This window comes from Sorex fumeus, unplaced genomic scaffold (genome assembly GCF_029834395.1).
Source record: "Sorex fumeus unplaced genomic scaffold, SorFum_2.1 ptg000018l, whole genome shotgun sequence".
Classification (NCBI taxonomy): Eukaryota; Metazoa; Chordata; class Mammalia; order Eulipotyphla; family Soricidae; genus Sorex; species Sorex fumeus.
This window is the reverse complement of record NW_026606075.1, coordinates 28,753,901-28,776,381: the sequence shown is the minus strand read 5'-3', so window position 1 is coordinate 28,776,381 and position 22,481 is coordinate 28,753,901. Positions and strand designations below refer to the sequence as shown.

Genomic DNA, 22,481 nt, shown 5'->3' with positions numbered 1-22,481 from the left:
GCATATGTGCATTGAAAGTACAATAAGTACGATAACCAAGCTCATTGAGGTTTCTCGGGAGTTCAAGATGCCGCTCTGTCTAACGTTCATTGATTTAAAGAAGGCCTTTGATTCTGTTGAGACGGAAGCGGTCATTGAAGCCCTAGCCAATCAGGGCGTTCAAGCCCAATACATCAAGATCCTCCGTGAGCTGTATTCCGGATTCACTACCAGGATCTCACCATTCTACAAAGAGGTAATCATCCATGTCAAGAGAGGGGTTCGGTAGGGTGATACCATTTCACCGAAACTCTTCAGTGCCACCCTCGAGAACAACATGTGACGACTGGAATGGGAAGGAATGGGAGTGAAGATAGATGGTCGGCAACTACACCACCTCCACTTTGCTGATGACATTCTTTTAATAGCACCAATCATTAGCCAAGCGGCACAAATGCTGGCCAACTTCGACCGTGAGTGTGGAAAGGTAGGACTACAGCTGAATCTTACGAAGACAATGTTTATGAGAAACAGCCTCATTCCTGACGCACCATTCACTCTCAATGGAACGACCATCTCCGAATGCAACAGCTATGTGTACCTAGGTCGAGAAGTCAACATGACAAATGATCTGCACCTGAGCTGCGCAGGAGGAAGAGAGCAGCTTGGAACACCTTCAGGAGTGTTGAAGAAATAACTAAGAGGACAAAGAACCTCCAGCTACGAGCACATCTCTTTGATTCCACTGTTCTTCCTGCATTAACATACGCCTCAGAGACCTGGGCCCTACGCAAACAGGATGAGAACGCTATTCGGGTCTCCCAAAGAGGAATTGAAAGAGCTATGCTTGGAATATCACATTTCACTCAAATGAGAGAAAGAATCCGGTGTTCTGATCTCCATCGATGGTAAAGGATCAGGGACGCTGTCTCGTTTGCCAAGTTGTCAAAAATCAGATGGGCTGGTCATGTAATGAGATTTAGAGACGACCGCTGGACTAGAGTCGTTACCGACTGGATTCCACGGGATGTCAAAAGACCGTGTGGCCGCCCACCTACCAGATGGTCAGACTTCTTCATCAAGATCATGAATGATTGGTTTGAGGCTCTTCGTCTTCCTAGAGCAAACAGATGCCATTGGGCTACACTAGCACGCAACAGGGACAAATGGAGACGTTACTGGCGTCCGCTCGAGCAAATCGACGATTAATGGGAAGTCAAGTGATCAAGTGACCACTATTATTCTCATCAAAGAGATAAATTAAATCATGGACACCTCCAACGTGAAAAAGCCAGGATTTGAGTTGAGATATACCTGGAGCTAAAGCTTTACCTTTAACTTCTGTATTTACTACGTCCTAAGAAAGGACTAGAGAAATCAAAGAGTATTGTCTGGAAGAGTAAATAATAAGCTGTTATTATGTGTCATTTCAATATGTGATTTTAAGGGGTTTTTTCAGAAATTGAACTAAAAATAAGTCTGGAGATGTGCAGAGTATGTTAGCCCTCCGAGCTAGAGCTTTTCATAGAGTCTTCTTTTGATTTACCATGGTGTGACATAGGGAGTCCCCACTTCAGTTCCAAGAAAGGGTGACCAGCAAGATCAGCATTTACCTGGAATACTCTAAACCAAAAGACAGCCCTGTCTCTCAAGAGCAAACTCCCTTTAACCAAATTCAGGGAGATATGCAGAAAAAACAGAATGTCTGCCGATATTTAGATATAAATACATTGTTCTACAATAATCAAACATACATACAAAACTAAGTTACAATAATAAAGTTGTCCAGTAAGCATAGAAACAAAGCCAGAAAACAAGATTCTCTTAATAATTTGTTTCACCAAGCCAGTTGCCCAACTCATTCATTCATTTACTCAATAATCACTTATTAAGTATGCACATTATTATCTTATTCTTAATGCTAATGTATCATTGTTAGTAAGTGGCAAGTTCACACTCTCACACTCTGATAGAGTCAACATTTTATTAAAAGAGGTGGACAACCCCCCATAGAAAATGATTTTTTGGGGCCCCAGAGTAAAAATACAGTGGGTTGGGCATTTGCTTTGCATGTGGCCAACCCCTGTTCGATCCCCCAACATCCTATATGGTCCCCTGAGCAACACCAGGAGTAATTTCTGAGTGCAGTGCTAGTAATCATCAATCATTCTTGACCCCCAAGAATCATCAGATGTGGCCCCAATACAAAAGATAAAAAAAGGAAAAGATTGTTTTAGACAGCATCAAATGCAATCAACAAAATTAAGCAGGATAAGAAAACGTGCTTAATAAGGTTGTCAAAGTGAGATATTCTGAGATACGAAGAGATTATGGGGTGAATGTTTTCTGGCTCTGATTGCAATCTAACTGAGAAAACAAGTACAGAGAGTTTAACATAAATATGACCTCAGTATGTGTGTGGGAGACAATGACCAGGACCAATGCAGCAGGTAGTGGACACGTAGGGATGAAAATGGAAGCAGACAAGAACCATGTAGTTTTATAGCTACAATAAAGATTTTAATCTAGGAGTCATTTCTAAGCGATTGAAGAAGTTTTGATGAAAGGCAGATCCAAGAAGGCAGGTCTTGGATTAAAGTGAGAGGTACACTTGCATTTTGATTTGGGAACAGAAGTAAGCCTAGATGCTATGCTAGGTATGTGACATGTGATACTGTTCTAGCTAATAGCAAATGAAGTGTACGCATCTTTATTAAAAGGAACATATCTTTTCCTTATCTTTTCTTCTTCCTAATTAATTGGCTGGAATGTGGGTGTAAAATTGGACCATGAAGAATAAGCGTCATATAAAAGTGGGAAAACAGGAAGATAGAATAGTCTCTACTTTTTTTTTTTTGGTTTTGGCCTGGAATCACACCCAGAGATATTTAAGGGTGACTCCCGACCCTGCAGTCAGGAATTACTCCTGGTAGTGCTCAGGGAACCATAGTCTACATTCTTGATTGGCATGAAGCTTCCAGAAATTTCATAGTTACCAGGATATTTGTTTTTTATCACTTGCATTTGAATTTGATCCTCACATCCTTCCTTCTCAGTCCTCTGTAGATTGAACTGAAACTTCAAAGTTTGACCCGAGTTTTTCCAGTAATATTGATGGAAAATAATGGATTCTTTCATCATAAGTTTTTGTTTTGTGGTTGCACCCAGCAGTGCTCAGGGATCACCCCTGGTAAGCCCAGGGGATAATATGGAGTGCCACAGATCCAACCCAGGTCAGTTACGTGCTAGGCAAACACCCTACCCACTGAAACTATCATTTCAGCCCCTATCATCATTTCAACAGAACTTCCCGGACCGGGAATCGAACCCGGGCCGCGGCGGTGAGAGCGCCGAATCCTAACCACTAGACCACCAGGGAGTGCTAGACCACCAGGGAGTGCCCGGCAAGCTACCGAGAGTATTCGATATGCCAGACACAGTAACAACAAAGTCTCCAATGGAGACGTTACTGGGCCCGCTCGAGCAAATCAACGATCAACGGGAGGGCCTTTATCATCATTTCAACAGGACTTTCATAACTTTTCAGTCACTTGCTGTGTGGCCCAAACTCCACTTAGTGAGCTTTTCTGGTTTATTCTGTGAAGTCTGTACGTGTCTTTATTTTGGTGGATCACTTGATCTAAGTTCTCATTCCTTGACTCTTAATATATGTAGTTGTATTCTCCCCCTAACCCAAAAATGTCTTTGACCTTGATAAAAATACATAGTCTTATCTTAGGTCCCCATAACTTTTATTTAATTTTTGGTTCCTAGGGCCCAAATTATACCTAGGGCCTCATACATGTGCTGTACCACTGAGTTACATCATCAGCATGGAGTCCATAACTCTTATAATCAAATTCAACTTAATTCTACAAAAGGTTAGTTAGTTTGTTTTTCCCCCCCTTCTTCTGTTTCCCCCTTTCTACTGATTACCAGGTATCTCATACTTAGTTGCAGTATTTCATGCTTACTGTGGTTCCAGAGATTACAAGCAGTACCACCTGGATTGCATTCAGCATGTATGGTGGTTCCCAGGATTGAAATACGGGTATGTTGCCTGCAAGGTAGGTTCTCTGCCACTGAGCTATTCCTGGGGTTTTTGAAGAAAGAGGAGAGGTTGGAGGTAGAGACAAGGGAAGCCTAATGAGGAATCAAGCAGAGGGAATTGTTGGCTAGGAGGAACCATGGTTTGGCTTTTTTCACTCATCACAATCCGGATATTTATCCAGGTTGCTATGTGTGTCCATAGCTTCTTTTTATTGCATAGTAATATTCCATGGGGCTTCCTTGCTCCACTGTAAATAAAAGCATTTTCTAGGTCCCTCGCTTCTTATGGTACAAGTCTTGGATATAGGATGCAAAAAAGAAAGTCTAGGGAACTAACCATGTTCTTCTCAGGTTCTTGCTGGTTGGTCTTCTCTCTGTCTTTCAGTTTTCTACTTGTAGTAATGTAATGTTCAGGGATTTCAATTGTTCTAAGTGGGAAGAATGTGGTTTACTTCATCTTCTCAGAAGTAGGAGCCCAATTAGATCCTTTTAAAAATAGAATCATATATATGTATATGTTTTGGGCCATACCCAGCAGTGTTCAGGGATTACTCCTGGCTCCGCACTCAGGTATCACTTCTAGCAGGCTACAGGGACTGTATGTGGTGCTGGAATTGAAGCAGGTCAGCTGTGTATAAGCCATGTACTCTACCTGCTGCACTATTACTCTAGCCTATTTTTTAATCACTATGACGTATTAATGCCTAAAGGCATTTTGAAGTTAATCTTTTCCCAATTTGTCATAAAAATATGATTTTTTTTGTAAATTCAAATTCTGTTGTGTTTACTTGAAATGAGAAGTGCCTGTAGACTACAATTGTCTCTTTCAGACTCATAAATAAACTATTCCAAATAAAAGTATTAGCGGGGTGGGGCCAATATTCAGCAGTGATTGAACAAGTATTGAACCAAGATTGGCTGCATGCAAAGTGCTTTACACCCTATACTATCTTCCTAAATTAAAGAAAAAATTTTTTCCCTTAATACCAACTTGGAGATTTTTCAGTGAGAAGATGATTCCTAAAACAGTTAACTGGCCAAGTCCTTATGTGTTAAAGAATATAATGAGAATTCCTACATCTTTCCAGATATAAAAAAATGAAAACCAAGACTTCTCATCAGCATTCTATTTTAGAAGCTTGCCTATATGGAGAAGCTGAAGAAAAGATGATTTCTTTTCTCTAATTGAATTTCTCTATAATCACCATACATGGATTCTCAAGATAATTAACAAGTGTGGGGGTTCTAGATGCGATTGGTTTCCCCCTCGTCCTTTCCTTCAATAATCATTCCTCCTCTCAAACATCTATGCTTTTAAATATATTCATTCTAGCAATATCATCTTGTATTTCCCTCTAAGTATCTATCAACTATTGTGCTATTGAGCTGTTAATATACTTTATCTTATCCCATTTGAGACCCCGAAGGTAACAGTGAGCAAGGCCAACAGAAGGTTTTGTAGTAGACAAGCCTGTAACAGCACTCACTCATAGCCCACCTCCTTCCTCACAGCATGCTTGCCGGGTAGGTTCCAGTTGGCACTGCATCTCTGCCTTCAATATGAGGATGCAGAGGGATGTGTGCTCCCTTAAGTTCTCTTTGTAACACTGGCTGATCTTTCACTTTAGTTTGTTTAATTTTTTTTAACTTTAGAAAAAAATATTTATACAGATGGTTTGGAGAGATAGTACGGCAGGTAAGAAGCTTACCTTGCCTATGGCCAACTAGGGATCCATCCCCAGCATCCCATATTTGCATGAGCATCGCCAGGAGTGATCCCTGAGTGCAGAGCCAGGAGTAATCCCTGAGCATTGACAGGCGTGACCCAAAAACAAAACATAAAAAGAAAAAAATTATGCAGAAATGGAAAATATACCCAAGAGGCTTTGAAGATAAAAACAAAATTTATTCCAATTTAATCTAGGTTATTTCAAAGTACTGAAAATTCCTCCGTTTTACTAAATGTGCCTATGGATATGAAGAGAAAACACTACAAGATTAGTTGCAATGTTATCTGCAGACTATGTAAAGAGAAAACAAATAACAGGAAAATGAAAAAAGTCATTGTAATAAATCCTTGCTAATGGGTATAAAGTTTGCTGCTGAAACATGTTATTTTTAATTTACCTTAGAAGATAGATAAAATAAGACTTTATTCAATGCAGGACTATTTATGCTAACATTTAAATTTATTTTTATTTAAATTTTTTGACAAAATCGATATTTAATTTACCCTAGTCAGTCTCACATTTGATAATCAATAATTTTTCCTTTCAAAAAATGTTGGCCAATAAATCTTAAATATACAAATAAGATGTCATTGTTTCTCAATTCAGCTACTTTCAAGCTATTTATTAGGTGACTTCCTTATTAAGGGCTCAGTCATTTTTTCTTTACATTGTTTGCTGGGCCAAAGTGATAGCACAGCAGGTAGGGTGTTTGCCTTGCACGTGGCCCACCTCCGCCTCTCTCGGAGAGCCTGGCAAGGTACCGAGAGTATCCCTTCGGAACTGCAAAGCCTGGCAAGCTACCCGTGAAGTATTCGATATGTCAAAACCACTAACAAGTCTCACAATAGAGACGTTACTAGTGCCCGCTGGAGCAAGCAATTAACAACAGGACAGTACTACAGTACTGTGCTACATTGTTTGCTAATCCCTTATATTTATTTTGTTTTGTTTTATTTTGTTTTGTTTTGTGGCCACACCCGGTGGTGCTCAGGAGTTACTTCTGGCTCTGCAATCAGAAATTACTCCTGGGGGTGCTCCAGGGGTGCTGGAGCCACACGCAAAATATAAATGCTTTACCCCTGTACCATCACTCAGGCTCCTAATCGTTCACGTTTTTACGTTTTTAAAGTAACGTTATTTTTCTTTAGCAAACTAAATTCATGTGTCATATATTCCGATTTGTTCAGGTTAAGACTCTCCATTCCAGGGTTGGAGAGAGGGCACAGTGGGTAAGATACTTGACTTGTGCAGCTAAACCAGGTTCAATCCCCGACACCCCATATGGTCCCACAAGCCCTGCCATGAGTGATCCCTGAGTGCAGACAAGAGTTCGGAGTAAACCCTGAGCAAAGATGGGTGTGGCCCAAACAATTGACAAATAAAACAAAAGACTCTATTTCACAATGGAACTTTTCACATGCAAAAATAATTCTTGTTTGTTGGATAAATATGCTTAGTCTGTATAAATATCCCTGCAGATAAATTAAGCCACCATTTAAAGTTTACATTAAATTTTTTCTTAGTACTCTATTCTTCCTTATAGAGGTACACTATTATTTCAAATTAACCTTAAAACAAAATTACATCTATTTCAGTTATTTAATCTGCTTATAGCCTGTTATGTTCAATTTTCTAACTATAAAATGGTCATTTTCCACCCGAAATTTAGGGAAATAAACCAGTTATCCCTATACAAAAATGACTGTTGTTGCCAATGGAAATACAGGTTAAAATAAGCTGGTCTAGTAAAATAATATTAAAAATCAAGTTCTGATACTCTGTCTTTACCTAGACTGACGGGCAGGCAACCACCACTGCACATTCTCCTAGCTTGACGTACAGCAATTGCAAGCAGGAGAGTCAAAACAACTGACTTCTTTACACGTGGGGAAGAATATTAGCAGCAGCAGCAGCACCTTAGGAAAGAATGATGATCCAGCTATGCAAATTTAGTCTTCACATAAAATCCATACATAAGCCTAATCCCCTGATGGAGGGGAGACTATTTTTATCCATTCATTATCACTACGAAAATTGAGTGTACAGTCGTCTACCTCTCCCATTTCGAATTCTTTTTTTTCCCTCCTGTTCAGAAAATAAAGACGTTTTAATGTCTCATCATGGCTGTTCACGGAGAGAAGGGCCTTTTATTTCCAAGAGCCATAGACGCCGGTTGTTAGAAGGGGGCACAGCAGGAGACGTCAAACTGTATCATAGGAATCGTTTATTTTTGCATACAGAGATATGTCAAAAGTCTTCAAAAGTCTCCCGTGCACTAATCAGGGCAGGGAGTTATCCACGCGTCTAGTATGAATAGTATGAAGCGTCGTTTATTTTGTTTTTTTTTTTTTTGACCTTAGAATTACGTGATGGTCGGGCTGCACCGCACGTCGTCCCGCGTTTACAGGGACCGCAGAGCCGGGCTCTGGGTGCAGGCTGGTCCCGGGGTAAAGACGACGAGCGGCCGGCGGAGTGGGACGCTCCAGCCTGCAGCCACGCTCGCTGCCCGGGGCCGTGTCGGGGCCGCTCGCCGGCGCCGAGCGAAGGGCGGCGCCGGCCGCGGCAGCTCCAGCGAGCCGAGGCTCGGGGACCAGCTCGCGGGCCGCGGCGGGCGCGACTGTGCGAGCCCCGCGGCGGGCGGCGGCGGCGGCTCGGAAACCGCCGCAGCGCGCCTAGCTGGGCCGCAGCCGCCCCGCGGGCCCGCCCGGCCCCGCCGCCGCGTTGCCAAGGCGACCGCCGCGGAACGTTCCCGAGGCGGGCCCCGCCCCCCGGCCAATCGGACGGCCGCTCGCCGCAGCCGGGGGTTCTCTTTGTTCCGCAGCCATTACCGGCCCCGGACGGGAGGCAGCGCCGCTTCGGCAAGAGGGCCCGAGCGCCGGAGGCCTCTGGGATGGTGTGGGACCGGGTAGGTGGCGAGAGGGTGCGCGGCCCCGAACTGCCGGGGGCGGGGGCGGGGCGGGCGCCTGCGGTGGCGGCCGCGGGACGAGCGGCCGGGGCGGCGGCGAGAGGCGCCCGGCGCGCCGCCCCTCAGGTGCCCGCCCGGCCGTTTGGAGCCCGGCGGCGGCGCGGCGCGGTTCCGAGCCCAACAGCTGCCGGCTCCCGCGTCGGGCGGGCCGGGGCGGCGGCGGCTCGGCAGGTGGCCGAGTCGGGGCCCGTTGGGGGCGCGCTGGCGAGCGGCCGGCCTCGGCCCCTGGGAGCCGCTGCCCGGACGACCCGGCTTTGTCCCCGCTCGGCGCCCCCCGCCCGGTGTGCCGGGCCCGCACCCGCCCTCGCCCTCGCCCTCGCCCTCGCCTCAGCGGGCGGATCTCTCGTTCCCGGCCGCTCTGTCCCCTGCCGTGGGGGGCGCGGGGGGCCGTGGGGCCGGGGGGGGGCTCGGGGCCGCCCGACCTGTTTACAGAATTGTGACTGTCCGGGTTTCGCGTAGGATGGAGAGACAGGGACAGAGAGTGTGAGCGCGCGCGCGCGTTTGCGTGCGTGCGTGTGTGTGTGTGTGTGTGTGTGTGTGTGTGTGAGAGAGAGAGAGAAAGAGAGAGAGAGAGAGAGAGAGAAGTGTGTGTGTGTGTGAGTGCGTGTGTGTGAAAGGAAGTGGTTGTGTGAGGGAGTGCATTGTGTGTGGTGTGTGGTGTGAGAGGGAGAGAAAGTTGTGTGGGAATGGGAGTGTTGTGGGGTATGTGTGTGGGGGTGTGAGAGGGAGAGAAAGTTGTGTGGGAGTGTTGTGGGGTGTGTGTGGGGGGGTGTGAGAGGGAGAGAAAGTTGTGTGGGAATGGGAGTGTTGTGGGGTATGTGTGTGGGGGTGTGAGAGGGAGAGAAAGTTGTGTAGGAGTGTTGTGGGGTGTGTGCATGAGTGTTGTGGGGTGTGGGTGTGAGAGGGAGAGAAAGTTGTGTGAGTGTTGTGGGGTGTGTGCGTGAGTGTTGTGGGGTATGTGTGTGGGGGTGTGAGAGGGAGAGAAAGTTGTGTGAGTGTTGTGGGGTGTGTGTGGGTGTGAGGGAGAGAAAGTTGTGTGTGAAAAGTGTTGCAGTGTGTGTGTGTGTGTCTATTTTGCATTTGGAATCCTTTTGTACTTCCCACGCGAGCACGCAGCAGAGAAAAAGCTGCTAAGGGAGCCCACCCGCCACCACAGACAACCTGTTTGGGGAACTAATGGTTTTTTTCTTCCTTTTCAAAATGATCCCCTGTTTGTTGACCGGTTTGTGGGGGTAGATGGGGTTTAAATAAAGGTTGGGATTTTTTTTTTTAAGGATCGCAGAAATTTAGGCCTGTGTATCTTCAGAATCACAAGTTAGCTCTGATCCTCCAGCAGGGATGATGGGTATATGTTTTAAAATGGGAGACTCTCCATCGATTGACTTTGACAGTTGCACTAAGAAGATTAGTAACAATCTTGCTTTGAAACTGCTGACTACAAGTGATGAGTGCTTACATACTTTTTTTTTGAGGGGGTGGGGGTGGAGGGATTGGGATGCGGAGGTGGAAAATAGAAGGTGGTTAACTTGGCAGCACTGAACTGCTCGTTTTTAGGATAACAGAAGTTCTCTGCTGGATTTGTTTCCCTATTATAGCGAAGTTTTTACTTTAGAATGATGAATAAAGTATACTTTGTGATGGAGGGAATGATTCCATCTTCTGGGATACAATTCTATTTTCTACTTTCCCCTGCCCTGCTCCCCGTTCTTCTCAAAGAATGCAAGCTCCGAGATGAAGACTTGCAAATTTTTGAAGATGCATATTTCTTTATTTCACTCCCCTACATATGCAGCACATGAGTTCGTAGCAGCTTGGCAATGAGATTTTTATACCTCACTGATCTACTATAAACCTAATAAAGTCTTTAGTACTCTTTCATTTTTCCTAAAGAGGTGTCTTCACCTGAATTATTCCTGATGTGGTTTCATCTTCACTCTTAAGTATTAAGAATAAACATGTTGGGGCTGGAGAGAGAGCACAGTGGGTAGGGTGTTTGCCTTACACACGGCCGACCTGGGTTCGATTCCCAGCATCCCATATGGGTCCCTGAGCACCGCCAGGAGTAACTCCTGAGTGCAGAGCCAGGAGTAACCTGTGTGCATCGCCGGGTGTGACCCAAAAAGCAAAAAAAAAAAAAAAAAAAAAAAGAATTAACATATTCCTCTCACTGAAGTATGTATAAAAATTGCTTAAAGTAATTAAGCTTATTATCATTATATATTGTGAGTAGGATAAGAGTATAGTGAACATGTATGTGATTCTGGTTGTAAATAGTTTACATTAGCAACAGCTATTGTATTCATTGTTTTTATAACTAATTTTTCTTACATAATTATAAAGTCACCAGATAGTTTTTCTAATCACAATAATGAACTTTATTAAAATGTAACTATGTTATATTTAGAAGAAATACTGCATTTAACAGTGTTGGATTCTACAAATACTGTTGTAAAGAAACTTGGTTATAAAGAAAGCCAAACCAAGTGACATAAGTAGTGAAGTAAAAGCAGAACACAGAAGTGGGAGTAATTTTTCTTGCCTGGAATTAAAGTATGAATATTTCTGAGCTTAATGTTTTGACATACATAGTAGTGCCCAAAAGTTTTGGCCACCCCCTCGCCAAAAACTTTATAATTTACCAGCAAAGATGAGAAAACTCAGAGAATCAATGTGACTGATTCATTGATGTTTTCAAAAACAGTGGAGAACAGTGCCACCTTCAAAAAGGAAGCTTCCTCAAGAGAGAGAAATCTCCAGAGGTTAGGGATTGGAATTGGTTGCATTCAGCCAGTGCCATAGTAGATTTTTGGTGAGTGATGGTAGGTGAGATCTCCTGGGTTGCCAAATCACAGTGGGAGTCAAGTGTGTGAGTGGTAACTAGATTTGAAATTGTGGTTTTGGATGAGTGTTAGTAAAGGAGAAAATTTCTACATGCAAGCTTGATGACTCCAAGACCTCCTTACTGGAATTCACTGAAGGATTGTCAAGGACTGTCAGATGTAATAAATTGAGACTATTGCGTCTAAAGGGCTAAATGAAATACTGGAACAAAATAGGGATACAGGTGCTGGAGCACATAGTACAGCTGTTAGTGCCCTTGCCTTGCATGAGACCAACCCAGAGTTCTATCCCCAGCATGTATGGTCTCTCACGCCCATCGGGAGTGATATCTGAGCACAGAGTAGGCCCTGAACTATGCTGGATGTGCCTTCCTCTCTCCCGCCACCCCTCCCCCTCCAAAGAAAAAAGAAAAGGATGCAGATTTTTTTGGAATTTTCTGGATTAGGTAGAACCTATAAAAGAATGGCCACATCTCATTCTGGATGGCACCCTGTGGCTGAGCAGAGTTTGGAACCAGAACTGAAAGAAAGTTAACTCTGAAAATGACATTATTTGAATTGATGTATGCCTATCTAAAGGTTAAAATGGAAAAACCATCTATATCTTTTCACTGTAGTGTAATGGTAAGGAATAGAGATCTAAAGCAAGCCCTCTGGGATTCAGATTTTGGCACCTTCCATAATTAATTGGACAACTTACTTCACTGTGACTCATTTTTTGTTTCTTTGTTTCATAGTGTTGTGGACTAAATATAAGCTCTTAGAATCGGGACTAGCATGTAGTAAATACTCCATAACTCATAACTGCCATTCTTATCATCATCATTGTTGTTTTAGAATACTGTAGAAATAACTATAAAGTAACAGAAATTGCTAATAGCTGAGCTTTGAGATAACTGTGTAAACAGATTGATACATTTTTCTTGATTTGCATTTTTACACAGTCCAGACTTTTACCATATGAATATTTTGTTTTCTGCTTCTTTAAAACCATCATAAGTGGGGCTGGAGCAATAACACAGCGGGTAGGGTGTTTGCCTTACACGAGGCTGACCCAGGTTCGATTTCCAGCATCCTGTATGGTCCCCCTAGCACTGCCAGGTATAATTCCTGAGTGCAGAGCCAGGAGCAAACCCTGTGCATCGCTAGGTGTGACCCAAAAAGCAAAGAAAGAGGGAGGGAGGGAGGGAGCGAGGAAGGAAGGAAGGAAGGAAAGAAGGAAGGATGGACTTCTACATAAAGAAATAATAAGGAAATAATACTTATATATTAAAAAATGGGCAGGAACGATAGCACAGCAAGTAGGGTTTGCCTTGCACTTGGCCGATCGAGGTTCTATTCCTCTGGTCTCTCCAAGAGCCCGGCAAGCTACTGAGACTATCTCTCTCGCCCACGAGGCAGAGCTTGGCAAGCTCCCCATGGAGTATATACTATATACCAAAAACAGTAACAAGTCTCACAATGGAGACATTACTGGTGCCCACTCGAGCAAATCGACGAACAACGGGAGGACAGTGACACAGTGCTACATAAAAAAATAATCAGGGGACAGAGCAATAGTTCAGTGGATATAGCACTTGCCTTGCATGCAACTAACCTGGATTCAATTCCTGGCATCCCAAGTAATCCCCTAGCACTGCCTTTAGCATTGCTGGGTGTGGCCTAAGAAACAAACAATAAAACTTGTCCGTAAAACAATTTCTGGGACTGGGGAGATAGTTCAGAGGGCAGGGCTGGAGTCACAATCTAGCATGCATAGGGCTCCAGGTCTGATGTAGGTCTGGGTCATAGTTAAATGAACATGTAGAACTCATGGTCTATATTGCCAAAGTACTATTACTTAGGGAATTGCAATATGGACTCAAATTGAAGAGCACTGTATTTATTGCACTTCTTGAGCTGGGCTTACAGAGGGAGTGAAATAATACTTTGTCCACATAATATTCTACCCCTTATTTAGCATAAGTTGTTACTTATATACTAAGTCTCAGTGTAGCCATGTTAAATATAGGAGTTACTTCCATTTTTGTTAGTAGGAGACTGAAAAATAGGTAAGCAAACCTTTTGACCAGGGACTCTAGACTATTTAAGTCTGGTTGCAGGTTCATGCATTCTTATTTTACATGTTTATGCAGTAATTATTTTCAGAACCTTTTTTTTTTAAAAATTTTTTTTAATATTCAGAATGTTACATTGAATACATATAGAACCTTACAATGAATTTTTATAATTCCTTGAACACTAAATCTATTAACTGTAGACCATAGATTACATTATTAAGATTGAAACTGAGTTGGAAAAAGGAAGTAATGGATAAATTACAAATTTAGACCAATTAAGAATTATCTATCTGTAGGGGGCCAGAGTGATTGCACAGTGGGTGGGCATTTGCCTTGTACTCGACATGGGTTTGATCCCTGACACCCCACATGGTCCACCCGTGTACTGCCAGGTGTAGTTCTTGAATGCAGAGTCAGGAATAACTATTGAGCATAGTAAACCCCCCCAAAAAAAAGCCCACCAAAATAAAGAATTTTTTTTAATTGTCTGGATTTTTTTTTTGGTGGGGTTGGGATATATCTGCCAGTGCTTAGGGGTTCATTTAAACACAAACATTCATAAAGAAGACTCCAATCTGAGGGATGCTCAGATTCAGGGTGCTCAGATCCAGCGTGCTTAGGGGCCATATGGGCCCTCAGCCTGCTATACTTTGGGAGTTGTACAGTGTCAGGTATCAAACTGGGATCTGACACAAGCTAGTCTAGCTTTGCCACTTGAGTTGTCTCTCTGGCCACCATATACATTCTAGAAAAGAAGGGAAAAGCCCTTAACTGAGATATAATTTGTAACAAATAAAGCTGGTTTCTAAATGAATGCAGGAAGCATATCTACACTTAATAATTACCTTAGTACAGAGAGGAGCACTGTAGCACTGTCCTCCTGTTGTTCATCCATTTGCTCGAGTGGGCACCAGTAACATCTCCATTGTGAGACTTGTTGTTACTGTTTCTGGCATATCAAATACGCCACAGGGAGCTTGCCAAGCTCTGCCATGCATGTGGGATACTCTCGGTAGCTTGCCAGGCTCTTGGAGAGGGACGGAGGAATCAAACCCGGGTCAGCCGCGTGCAAGGCAAACACCCTACCCACTGTGCAATCACTCAAGCCCACAGAGGGGCGAGGGGAAAAAATTATCAAAATTGAGGGAATTAAGAGGAATGACTAGGGCCTAGACCAGGAAAATAAGACAACCCACATAGTGTGAGAGATAGTTTTATACTTAAAACTAAATTCAAAAAATGAAGTTGCAGTTTACAATTGACTTTGAAGCACTCTGTAGCAATAGTGGCTTCCTTAATTCTTAACGTAGTAGCTATTTCCTAGAACAAAGGGATGCTAGAATGGTCAGGATTCCTTTGCTTTGTCTTTACTATCAAGAAATTAGGGACGTGAAATATTTCAGCAAATTGTGAAGTTGCTGGACAGATACAAATAAATTACTGGGGTTCAACTATTGAGTTAGCCCTGGTCATGGTCCTCCCGTTATTCATCGATTTGCTCGAGCGGGCGCAGTAACATCTCCATTGTGAGACTTCTTGTTACTGTGTTTGGCATATCGAATACATCACGGGGAGCTTGCCAGGCCCTGCCGTGAGGGCGAGATACTCTCGGTAGCTTGCTGGCCTCTCCGAGAGGGGCGGAGGAATTGAACTCGGGTCGGCCATATTGGCCGCTTGCAAGGCAAACGCCTTACCCACTGTGCTATCGCTCCAGCCCCGAGTTAGCCCCAGTCTACAAATAAACTAAGGAATTCGTCCAAGAATTGCCACCATAGAATTGCGTCCAAGAATTCGTCCACCATATTGCCAGTAGAAAAAATGTTTTTGGAGAATATTTAGGAACAAAATAGTATAGTTTCTTTTGGGTGGAACACAGGATAACAAAAGTAATGAATTACAGTGGCAAACTATGAAGAATTTTGTGTACGATATGTGTCCATTCACGAAGTATTTGTTCATTTTGACATTGGGGAAACTTTGTTTGTTCACTTAGAAGGTAAATTCCCCCCTATCCTGAGTGTTTTGTTTGTTTCCTGAAAATGGAATAGTAGACCAGGTAAGTTTGGAAGTTGTGCCTTATTTGTATCTACTTTTGTACTTGATACCATCCTCTTTTTTTGCTCAGGGACATTGCTAAAACTAAGGCCCTAAAGTAAGACCTGAGCAAAATGTTTACAATAGAGCAAAATGGCCACTGAGCAAGGAGGGTAAGTGGTGGGAGTAGAAAATGAGGTCAGGAGGTAAAGAAGAAATGGAAGATGGTTGAGTAGATTCTCTAGAGCCCATTACAAGGATTAGATTTTCTCTGCATTGAAACAGGGTTTACCACCATAAATAGAGGGGCTGAATGTCTTAATTTGTAAAAGATTCAATCTGACAACTATATTGAGAAAAGACTTATTAGGAGGGGCTAGGGTAGAATAGGAAAACCAGGGAGTAGCCTAGTGAGATTGAAAATTCAGTAATTCAGTGAGATGAGGCACAGTGCCTAGTGCCAGTGGAGAGAGTGAGGCATGATAAGATCCTAGTGTGGTTTTAATGGTAAAAAAAAAAACAACACACAAACAGAAAAAACACCTCATTTTTAAAAGGAGAGATTTGAATAGTCAAAGAGGAGACAGCAAATTCAAACATTTCTTATCTGAGCTGCATTGATGGAAATGAGAAAGTCTGTAGGTAGAGCAGGCATCTAAGGGAGGAATTTTTTTCTGGAGTTGGATACCTATTGTTAGACATTTAGATAGAAATGCTGAATAGATTGTTGCTTGTGAGAATGGAGTTAGGAAGAGAAGAATGGAGTTAGGAAGAGAGGCTTCTTATCATTTGTGTTTTGTTGGTGTTTAAGAGACTGAATGGTATTACCACTGAAGTGAAAAGGTAGGGGGAATTAAAAAAAAAACTGATCCCTGGGACTTACTAATGTAAGAGCAGTGAAAAAAAAGGCAAAGGAGATTTAGAAGGAAGGAACCAGCACTGAGGTAATGAGATAACCAGGGCTGTGTGGTATCCTGGAAAGCGCAAAGAATAGTGTTTCAAGGATAAGGGAACAAAGAGCTGTGTCAATGTTTCTCAGGGGTCAAGTAAGTCGAGCAGAATCAATGGCATAAGGTATTTCACAACACAACATGGAAGTTACTAGAGAACCTGAGTAGTTTTAGGGAGAGTAGTGCAAACAAATTCCTTTGTTTGACTGAAGTAGGTTTAAGACAGGAGAGGCCTCAGACATAGCTGCCATTGAGTTCCCAGATTCGAGAAAGGGAGAGACTTGGCAAGCAGACAAATAGAGACAACTTTTTGAGAAAGCACTGTATCACTATCATCCTGTTGGTCATCGAGTGCCTCAATCAGGTCCCAGTAACGTCTCCTTCGTCCTAGCCCTGAGATTTTAAAAAGTGCCACATTCGAGGCTCTTTCAGGGTCAGGAGAATGAGAACCATCATTGTTACTGGTTTTTGACATATTGAATACGCCACGGGGAGTTTGCCAGACTCTGATGTGTGGGCAGGATACTTTTGGTAGCCTGCAAGGTTCACCAGAGTAAGACCTAGAAAGCTTCCAGGAGTAGGGTTTTACAGTCTCTGGGTCTTAGCCATTGATGGGAATGGGGGGTGGGGGGGGGGCAGTTGACGGGTGTAACTCCTGAAATGTGGGAGATCTGGGTGGAGGAGGCCCCAGTCCCAATCCGAGCAGGCTTGGAGATCTGTGCCCCAGGTCCCGCACACCTGGGTTCCTCTGCCGGTCCCTTCATGCGTGAGGCTGGTCCGAACGTGTGGAGAGCGGTCTTAAGCATGGCTGTGGCTGGAACCGGAGATCTTCAGCTGCCGATTATTTTGAGAAATAATGCTACAAAAAAACCAAAACCAAAAAATGGGGTAATAAGAGGTAGGGATTATTTATTTATTTTAATGAGAGAAATAATAGTTTGTTTTTTGAAAGAAATAACTTAGGTGGTTTGTTTTTGTTTTGTTTCTTTACAAAGGAATAATCTGAAGCACAGCTATGGTATGGTCCTAAAACAAAACAAACTTATTTGGAAGAAGTCTGGAATGTGCTAACAAATATCTACTTTTCTCATTGATTTTACCTACCTCCCCTCACCTATTATGCTGAATTTTCTTATTTTTGCATAGCACATACCACCTTCTAACTGGCTGTGTCAGGCCTCCGTATGCTATTATTCCATGAGCCTGTTTTTGTACAGTCTGTGAGCTAAGATTGGTTTTGACATTTTTAAAGGGTTGTAAAACAGAAATAGAGAATCTGCAAAGCCCAGCATATTTACTATCTGGCCCTTTGCAGAAAACGTTTGTACTGTATAGTCTGTTTATTGTCTTTTCCTTTCCCATGTAAGTGCCAAGAGGGCAAAGATCTTTCATTTATTTCTGTATCTGCAGTAATTAAAACAGTACTTAGAATATTCTAGCCACTCAGTAAATAATTGTTAAATAAATTAATTTCTTGTAATGGTGCAAATTTTAAAATAAATGTTAGTGTTCATCAGTAAGCTATACCACATTTAATAATAAAATAGAGCTAGATATACTAGAAAACTATAAAACATTTTGAATGAGTTTTGGAGAAAAAAATTTGTTTTGAACCACACTTGGCAGTGCTCAGGGGTTACGCCTGACTCTACACTCGGGGATGACTTCTGGTGGTGCTCATATGGGATCAAACCATACAGAATCATATGGGACCATAAAAGACCATATAGATCGAACCATGTGGAATCAAACTCAAGTCAACTGCATGCAAGTGCCCTACCTGCTGTACTGTCGCTCCAGGAAAGAAAGTTTTTATTTATGCAGAAATCTACACAAAAAAGCACACATCAAATGAGCATTCATGTATTATAGGAGAGGAGAAGACCAGGATTAGGAGAGGTATTTATTTGGGGAAAGCTAGAATTCCATGTCTTGTTACTTTCTGTCACAGTCAATCTGTCTGTCTTATCTGTCTCTTCATATATATGAAAAACAGTTATGTATTGGTTCTCATCGAAATATTTAAGTTTTTCTTTATTAAATTGTACAGAATCTCAAAAATCATCTAAATATTTTTTAATGAAGAGAAAGATGGAAAAGGAAGGTACTTAAAGCACTGAGGAGAAATAGACAATAATGAATAAGAGAGAGGGAGGAGGAGAACATTGCCTTTCTTAGAAAAATAAAATTCTTGGAGAAAGAACATAAAAAAGTGGAAGACCCTTGATGGAAACAAGCACTGCATTATGAGAGGACTGGAACATAAAAGGAAGGCAGAAACTGCTAGGAGATGTAGTTTAGGAATAAAGAGATGTAGCTTAGGAATAATGTTATAGGTTATGGAATGGATATGAGATTTTCTTTTAAATATAATGAGAAAGCATTATAAAGCTTTCATAGAGATATGGTTTAATTAAAAACTTAACACTGGGGGCTGAAGCAATAGCACAGCGGGTAGGGCATCTGCCTTGCACGCGGCCGACCCGGGTTTGATTCCCAGCATCCCATATGGTCCCCTGAGCACTGCCAGGGATAATTCCTGAGTGCAGAGCCAGGAGTAACCCCTGTGCATCGCCAAGTGTGACCCAAAAAGAGAAAAAAAAAAACACTGGGGCTGAAACTATAGCACAGCAGGTATTGTTTGCCTTGCTTGCGTCTGACCTGGGTTCGATTGCCAGCATCCCATATGGTTCCCCACACACTGCCAGGAGTAATTTCTGAGTGCAGAGCCAGAAGTAACCCCTGTGCATCACTGTTGTGACCCCCCCAAAAAAATTAACATCATTTTTGCTGTTTTGTGTCAAAATGTCCCACTAAAGGTAATAAAAGAATGGACAAGAAAACCTATTATATCTGTACTAGAGCAGGCAGTAAGAAGTGAGAAGTATTTAGATTCAGCTTTTTTTCCCCTGAAGTACAAGTTATTTTGAAGTACTTGTGAATTGTTTGTATGTTGAAAATCAAGGATGGCTCTTTAGTATACTGGTCTGAACTATAGAATGAAAACAAATAGCATTTGATAGTGTTCAGGCAACTGGAGAAAGGATAGATGAATGGATGGGAAGATAATAATTCTGTGCCAGGCACCGAAGTTTGAGATGCCCGTTAACAAACAAGTGGTTATGTCCTGTAAGATGTTGATACCTGAGCTGGCTTTCAAGGTGCTGTCTACTGGCATAGACTTCATGAGATTGTTTAGCTAGAGATAAGAAAGGAGCCTAGGAGTTTGGAGTGGGGGCCAGCAAAGGAGGCTGACAGGAGTCAGTGAAGTTAAAGGGCATATGATGCCACAAAGAACTTCCTTGCCTGTGTTTAGTGCTGTGCAGAAATTAAAATGAAAATGAAGAAAAATCTTGTTTGGAATCAAAGGATTCTTAGTTTTGTTGGAGTAAAGAAAGAGATGGTGATTTTACACAACTTGGAGTGTGTCTGTGAGTGAAGGAAATGAAGTTGAAGAGTAGTAGGTGATTAATCGAGCAGAAGCTGGTTTGGTTTTTAAATATTTAATTTAGAGAAAACTGTGAGAATAATTGGGAATAATTATATCCTCCTTACCCGAACTCAACAATTAAAGTTTCACACATTCTTTACCCCTACCTACCTACACACACACACACACACACACACACACACACAGAGTTTTTTAAAAAATCATTTGAAGGTAAGTTACATATATCTTATTCTTACCCATTACTATTTCATTGTGCATATTTTAAGATTCAGGATACTCTCTTCTGTCATGGCACAGGTTTCTCAAATTCAGGAATTTTTGCTTTTGCCAGTCTTTTTTTCTTTGTTATAAAATTGCAATTTTATCACATTTCAGTAGCATCCTTTGTAACATTTTTTTCCTCTAGTAAGAAATCCAGCACCTGATTTGATAATACATTGAGTTACTGTCTTTTTAGACAGAGAGGTCTTGGCTTTTTTTTTTTTAAGAGGAACTTTGCCATTTTTACCAACTTTTGCCAAGACTAGTGCCCTCCCTGCTGTACTTCCCATGAGATAGATCACTTATCATATTTTTTATATCACAGGTTAATTATTTATTCATGACTCATTAGTGCCAAGAAGAAGGGATTATGTCAAGCAGAGGATATCCAGGGTTTGTACTTGTAACCTGTAAACTGCAGTGCCTACCTTGTAGTGAACAGAAAAAAATGAAATTCTTTGTTTAAAGTGGACAAATTAGAAAAATTGTTAGATTGGCAATGATCCTTATAACAAAAGAATGATTTAAATAAGTTTCTAGACCTGGATTTTAATTCTTTATAATTGCGAATTAAAGTTTAATTGTCACTCTGAGCAATTAGAACAGAAGGAAAAACGAGTGAAGGAAAAGTGTATTTTGAAGAAGTAAATCATTTAAAGTTTACACATAAAATTTAACAGAATTTGGCATAATTATGTTTTCAGAGTTATTAGTGCTAATCCTATAGTAAAGTAAAAACCATGGATTCATTTTGTGATAATTTAGTTGGGTGTATATGACGAGGTCTAGAGTGTTGATATATGTTTCAGAAACAATTTATTTAAGCTCATAAAATGCTGTGTCATTCATACCTTAATTAGAAAATATTGAGACAAGTTTAGAAAAAGTATATAAAGAATTGTTGAAGCCATAGGTCTTCTAAATGTGAATTAGAATGATCCATTGGATTTTTAGTTCAGTAATATTTTACAGTTTTGAGTTACACAATTTTGAGCAAATAATTTGGATAGAAACCAGTTTCAACTGTTACTTAATATTATATCTGTAAAATGTAATCCCATTATAGCACCTTTTCACAGGAACCCAAGTGTTTGCTTAAAGATCAAGTGATGCATAGCTGTCATTCAGTAAACTTAGTCCCAAAGTACACTTCAGTGGTTGAAATGAGTATAAATCTCCATGATGAAGACTAGGAGGAGGGGTTTTAAAGCATTTCAGTAACAGATACAAGAAAAGTAGACTGCTTCTTGGTTTGTGGAATGTGACCAGATAGATATATTTATAACAAAATGAATGTTTTACTTCTAGTAGTTGCCTTTCAAATTAGAAAATGAACCATGTGTCAACCTAGTCAACCAGTCAACCTAGTCTTTTTGCAGAGAGAAACTTACACAAGATTCCCTATCTCATACACACAGTTCCTTAATGTTATTTAAGGAATAACATTAATGTTATTCCCCACCCCCTTAATGTTATCTCGTCTCTTTATTACCTGAATAATAAGTTTTTCTATTTTTTTTGGGAGGGGGGGCACACCTGTCATGCTCAGGAATCACTTCTTGCTCTGCACTCTGGAATTACTCCTGACATGCTCAGGGAACCATAAGGGATGAGGAGGATTGAACCCCGGTTGGCTAAGTGCAAGGCTAGTGCCCTCCCTGCTGTACTACTGCTCTGATCCTGAAGAGGCATTTTGCCCACTCAGGGCCCCCATGAAGTGCACTGTTCCAGAGGCATTGGCTGTGAGTTCATGTCTGTGTTGCCTCCCCCAATACCTCACCCTAGCCTGAAACAGTGAAGAAACAGTAATGGTAGGAGTTGTTTTGTTTTTCTGGAGTGTTGTTTTAGCATAAGTAATTAGCTCAAAATCAGAAGAGTGATAAAGCAGTTTAAAACATTTAATGAGGACTGGAGCAATAGCACAGCGGGTAAGGGCGTTTGCCTTGCACGTGGCCGACCCGGGTTCAATTCCCAGCAGCATTCCATATGGTCCCCTGAGCGCCGCCAGGAGTAACCCCTGTGCATCGCCAGGTGTAGCCCCCCCAAAAAAAAACATTTAATGTAGAAATTTGGTGGGGAAGTTTAAGACCCCATAGAGTAATATAAGGCTGCGGTCTATAAAGGAAAAAAAAATCTCGAATAAAAGTTCCAACTTTTATTT

General features: G+C 41.9%; 1 protein-coding gene and 1 non-coding gene across 2 annotated transcripts in view; one reads left to right on the top strand and one right to left on the bottom strand.

Annotated features, from left to right (window-relative positions):
- Window positions 1-3,286: 3,286 nt before the first annotated feature.
- Window positions 3,287-3,358, bottom strand: TRNAE-CUC (transfer RNA glutamic acid (anticodon CUC)). Its single transcript has one exon. It is a non-coding gene; the product is annotated as a tRNA-Glu (tRNA).
- Window positions 3,359-8,555: 5,197 nt separating this feature from the next.
- Window positions 8,556-22,481, top strand: part of TNPO1 (transportin 1) — an 89,082-nt gene continuing 75,156 nt past the window's right edge. Inside the window, exon 1 of the mRNA XM_056112486.1 lies at window positions 8,556-8,664. Coding sequence (XP_055968461.1) covers window positions 8,650-8,664 — 15 coding nt within the window. The 5' untranslated portion in view covers window positions 8,556-8,649. The remainder of the gene's footprint in view (window positions 8,665-22,481) is intronic.